The 5,122-nt window shown below is 41.4% G+C and overlaps 1 protein-coding gene across 1 annotated transcript in view; it reads right to left on the bottom strand.

Annotated features, from left to right (window-relative positions):
* LOC103917868 (thiamine transporter 2-like) overlaps positions 1-5,122 on the bottom strand; it is an 8,850-nt gene continuing 3,728 nt past the window's right edge. The window contains exons 4-7 of the mRNA XM_009325071.1: positions 4,686-5,122; positions 2,975-3,167; positions 1,345-1,486; positions 1-180 (exon numbers count right to left, since the gene is read on the bottom strand). The exon at positions 4,686-5,122 is cut by the window's right edge and continues 3 nt beyond it. Coding sequence (XP_009323346.1) covers positions 1-180; positions 1,345-1,486; positions 2,975-3,167; positions 4,686-5,122 — 952 coding nt within the window. The remainder of the gene's footprint in view (positions 181-1,344; positions 1,487-2,974; positions 3,168-4,685) is intronic.

Consider the following 5,122-nt stretch of genomic DNA (forward strand, 5'->3'; position numbering starts at 1 on the left):
CTACAGCCGTGTCATATAGCCAGGTACAATCTGCTCTTTTGATGCGTGTTCAGCACGGTTCAGATGCTCTTTGCAAGATCTTGCTATTTTCCTTTTGCATTTGCTTGACACAAGCAGGCAAATGCTTCTGATCAAGAAAATCCCAGCTATGACTGCAAAGTAGCTGCCATAAATTAAAAACTAGGAGGGGGAGAGAAAAAGGCAGAAGAATTAATGAGAAACACATTTGGGAAACGCTGCTGCTTCTGGAGATGACAGATACTCTAATATTATCTGTTTACCTGTGTTCTGGCACAGTTTCTCTACGTTCAAGTTTTTCCTTTTGTGATTAAGCAAAATCTTAGCTTTTCCAGCAAAGAGCAGATCTTTGAGGAATGAAGAACTGCTCCTTGCTTCCAATCCTTATGCCTCTTACTAAACATCAGAGGCGGGGAGGGATAGGTCCTTTTTTGCTCTTACTTGCACGTTTCAGTGCTGTCACCACACTGGCTTCAGTAAATATGCCATGACTTTGTATCAATATTTCCATCAACAGTGGCAAGGCTATTTATGAAGTCCTACATATTCCTGTCCTTAATTTTAAAGTTTTAATTTTTAGTGTTTAATTCAATCTTTAATCTTTTAAAGTAACTTTTGCCTTCTCTGTGCAGAATATCTGAATAGCTTTAGTCTTCCTCAAATCCATGGGAGTAGGAAGCTGCCCCAGCTGAGATCCCATCTGAGAAAATGCAGAAGTCGGTGCATCTCAGTTGACTCCAACATGAGTGGAATTGGGCTGACTGAAGTTAGGGACGCTGTTGTGAGATAGGATGTCCCACCTCAAATTAAGTGCCCAAACTACGGGCAGAAAACTGTTATTCACTGGTCTGTTGAGATACAGACCAGGTTTGCTCCTGAGCTGGAATTAGAAGGCAGGTGTCGTTTTCACTTGAGCTGAAATAACTCCAAGAATCTAGGCTGTGTCTCATGGTCTTGAACTCCCCTAACAACATGCGGTCATGTTAGTTCTGCATCTGAGAAAACCAGCCTGAATTTTTGGGCAGAGAAGATGTAATTCAGTGTCCTATTAATTAGCAAAAGCTGGTCAGATAGCAGGGCCTGACTATTTACGTTCTGGTGTATCTGCCTTTAAAGAGTCAGAGACCAGCATCTGTAATCCTAAATGCTGCACTAAAAGGCAGAAGGGAAGAATGATGGCCAACACAAGGGAAGAGCAAGATGTCTAGATTTCTATAGAAGAAAGAGGGAATTAAATTGTCCTTTGGCATAGCAATTTCTTTCTTGGTAAACTTTTGAAGATGAATTGGCTAAGCAGTAAATAGGAAGTAAGTTAAAAGCACTGACCTGAGTCACTATGTCCAGTTTCAGGCCTCTTGAATCCACGACGACTACTGTAAGAATGGTCTGAATCACCAGCGCAACGAAGTTGTTGAATCCAAACATCAAGGCATAGCGTTCCATGCTCAGATTGACTGCAATCTGGAACCTAATGTGAGTCTGCCAGGTCAGTTACTTCACAATGGGTGGAAAGCTGTTGCTCTTCATTTAGTTGATGAAGAGAAACGATTCACGCAGATGATATATCAAGAACGGAGTAAATGGTGCTTCATTTGTTTGTTTGCTTCCTTGCTTTCTCTAAAAAAAAAAGTCTTGACGACTATACTATATTTTGATGTTTTTGTACTTGTCTGTGTTGCTTTTCCAAACCGCGTTATCAGATCTGCTTTATCTAGTAGAATATCGGATCTCTTTAACCTTCCCCTTTGTTCCTTCTCTACCTTCACAGGCCGTGCCAGACAGGTTGTAAAGTCCCCATGGTCGGAGGCTTTCAAAGACCTGGCCAGACAAAACCGTGACCTCATCTGGCGTTGGCAGGAGTTCTGCCCTGGCTGGGAGGTTGGACTAAAGGTCACTATGGGTGTCTTCTAACCAACTTTTCTGTGATGATGCAAATCGCTCTTTGCTTTATGGCTTGACAGCGGAGGTAGTACACTGTTTATTTCTGTCAAGATCCTGTAGATTTTTCTTGCAATATCTTTTTTGACAATAATCAGAACATCTTTCCTTGCAATATTAACCTCCAAAGTTCCTATCTGAACAAAAGGGTGTTATTCCTGCAGTACTCTTTTCACTGATTTTTAGCAGGGTTTTTTGTGCAAGCTTTTACTTTTTTTTTTGCATCATAGTTTTAGCAGTTTTTTTAAAATGGTATCTGAATAATTTTGTGTTTTGACATAAAAATGCATCTGGTATTTTTGTTAATGAAATAGTGTGATATGTCTAAAGACATTCCAATCAATAAAATAACTGGAGTAAGAAAAACATTTTCTATTTATTACACAGATTATATATAATCTTTGTTATTTATATTATTTTCATTTTTCTAATTCTGACAACAGAATAGCTTGGTCTCCTAAGAGATCTTGTCTGAGTTTTTATGTCCAATGTTCTCTTTTATTCCTCCTTTACATCATAATATCATTAAGGATTATAGGTATAAAGTTATTTTGGGGAACACTGTGCCAAATCTTTTCTCGCATTCATGCAGTTCCTACACTTCTTAGCATGCTATAAAGTGCATCAGCAAGGTGGTCTAGACACAAGGGGATGTTAAAGGATGGTCGTCAAGGCATGCTTGTCCCTGTTGTTCACTTTGCATCTTCCATGCCAGGCAGGAGGAAAACAGCTTATATGTTTTGCTGTTACCATTACCTTTAGTAATAAAGATACCTTGTACCTTGATTGATTTCTGCCTAGGTACATGTTCAATGTCCTTTTGATAATTTTTTTATGGTTGTTTAGAAGAAAGAAAACAACATAACTAGACATTTAAGTGTCCTTGTCTTTACCTAAACAGTTATGTCTAGCGTTAGATCAGCTACCTCTGAGTAAAAGGAGGGATGCCCAAAGTATAAACTTAAAGTACGGATAGTATTCTGTGCATAATGGCAGCGCTGTAAGGTTTTATACTTACGTTGCTATTGTAATGAGGAGCATATAGCATGCTTTGAAAATGAGATAGCCGGCGTAACATGCCCAGATGTTGGTAGTGAAGTGCATGAGAAGTAGAGACCCAGCATCTATTGCAGAGAAGATCCCTAAAGCCAGCTCTCCAAAGAGGTCCCAGTTAATTTTCATATATTGTACTACAAAAGATGTTACCGAGCCTAGAAAAAGAGGAAAAAAACCATGTAAATGTTGTATCTGTTCTATAGCTTGTATCACCAAGGCTTGCCACCCTCACATGCCGAAAGGCAATGCTGAATAATGAAGCAGAGTAGTTCTGAAGTGTTTTGAAAGCATTTCTAATCTCTTCTGAAGTCGTGCAGATGACTGGTCATTTTTCGACAACTGCATAAATCAAGCCTCTGCCATTCCTTTCTTAATGTTTTATTCCACTTCACAGGATAAACTGTTATGTAGAAGGATTCATTATTTAGCTGTCTGTACCCGGCATGCATCTCTAGGGAGAGAGTTAGGAACACGGTTTGGAGCTCAAGAACAATTCTTCCAGCTTCTACTAGCTTACTTTATAGCTAAGCTAGTAAACCTTCTAGCCTAACAGTTTAGCTCTGTGCAGCTCATAAAGGGGCTAAGCTGTCAAAAAAGGGAGTATTGTGAGGTATCAAGTGAGTATATTCAGGGAAATGAGAAAGGATAGGCACTGCTTGCTTTTGGTGGGCCTGCTACAAAGACGCATCTGTTGCGAAGGTAAGCCACCTGACTATCCATCTTAGGGGTCTCACACAATTTTAAAACTTCTACACCTCTACATTGAGAAATAGCCAATTCTATGAGAAAGAGGAATTCATCAAGGAGTAGACGCTACAGGAGTTAAGTGCTTCTAATTCGTGATTCAGTTGGTCTATTTAGTTGCCTACCTCAAGACGAGAGTAATTTTTTAACTTAGAAGTACCTGTTTCTCCTTAATGGCTGTAAGGGTAACCTGAATGACCAGGTATGATGTAGACATGTTTATTTTCCCTGGTGGGTCACACCCCGATGTCTTGTGCAAGATCTCTACAGCAGCACAATATAAATATGTGAAACACTGCCAAGTCAGGGTGGTATCCTTTGATGTTAACCTTTCATTAACATTGCTTTGCTTGTGTGGTGTGGGCGTCTGCTTCCGGTGCAAAAGCATAATGGTTAACGTCAGTAGCGTAATGAATTCAAGAATGTCTTTTTCTGCAAATCTCTGTATCTTGGAACGACTAAAATTCTTCTTTCTGTCCTGCTGCACAAGAGTATTTCGCTAGAAAATGGTCTTAATGAGAGGATTATGTTCTTTTTGTGTAAAACATTTCTGAAAAAATTCTCTCGTCTGTGTAAGCTACCACCATTGCCATGGGAACTGTGTGATACTTGTTCGGGGGAAAAAAATCCCCAAGAACCTCATCCGAAGAAACACAGGTGCCTCTGAATGGATTTATCAGCTGGGTGTAAAGTCTGTGTGACTTGTACACTCTATGCATACCGGGTGTAGGATAAAGTTGGGTGTCCCAGTGCTAAAGAAAAATCGCATAGCTCACATTTGAACCGTTTTGTACATCAAAGAATGTACTTGAATGCACAGTGCATACACTGGCTTCCTGGAGCGTCTGCAGTAGAATGGCACTTTAAGAGTGTTCTAAAGTAAAACTTTAGAGGCTGCCTTTGCGATCGATGCTTAGACACTAACTTACTCAGAAAAGTTGCTATTGCTTCAACAGCTCCATTGTACACTGCAGAGCTGTGAGAGGGGGCTCTGAAGTCCCACAGCACCTGGATATAATTCAGAACCTGGTTAAAGCCTGCCGTAGCCAGAGCCCACCACAGGGACCAGTAGAGAAGTTTCCTAGAGCTGTAGCAATCCCTCAGGTCCTTGCTCAGCTGCACCAGTACGCTGAGCACGCGATTCTGGGGCTCGGCGTTACCGGCCTGCTGTTCGGGTGCCGGTCCCCTGTCAGCAGACACGGAGCCCTCGTCCTCCTGGCAGCTCGATGGCCTGTCGGCGCCGACCGTAGGCACACCTTTGTCTGGTCCCGGGAGAGTTTCCGAGACGTCTTTCCTGTGGAAGAACATACTCTTTTGAGGCATTGGGAGGAAAAACGAGCACAGGAACGCCAGGGACACGGAAGCC

The sequence above is a fragment of the Pygoscelis adeliae genome, unplaced genomic scaffold, assembly GCF_000699105.1.
Source record: "Pygoscelis adeliae isolate BGI_AS28 unplaced genomic scaffold, ASM69910v1 Scaffold155, whole genome shotgun sequence".
Lineage (NCBI taxonomy): Eukaryota > Metazoa > Chordata > Aves > Sphenisciformes > Spheniscidae > Pygoscelis > Pygoscelis adeliae.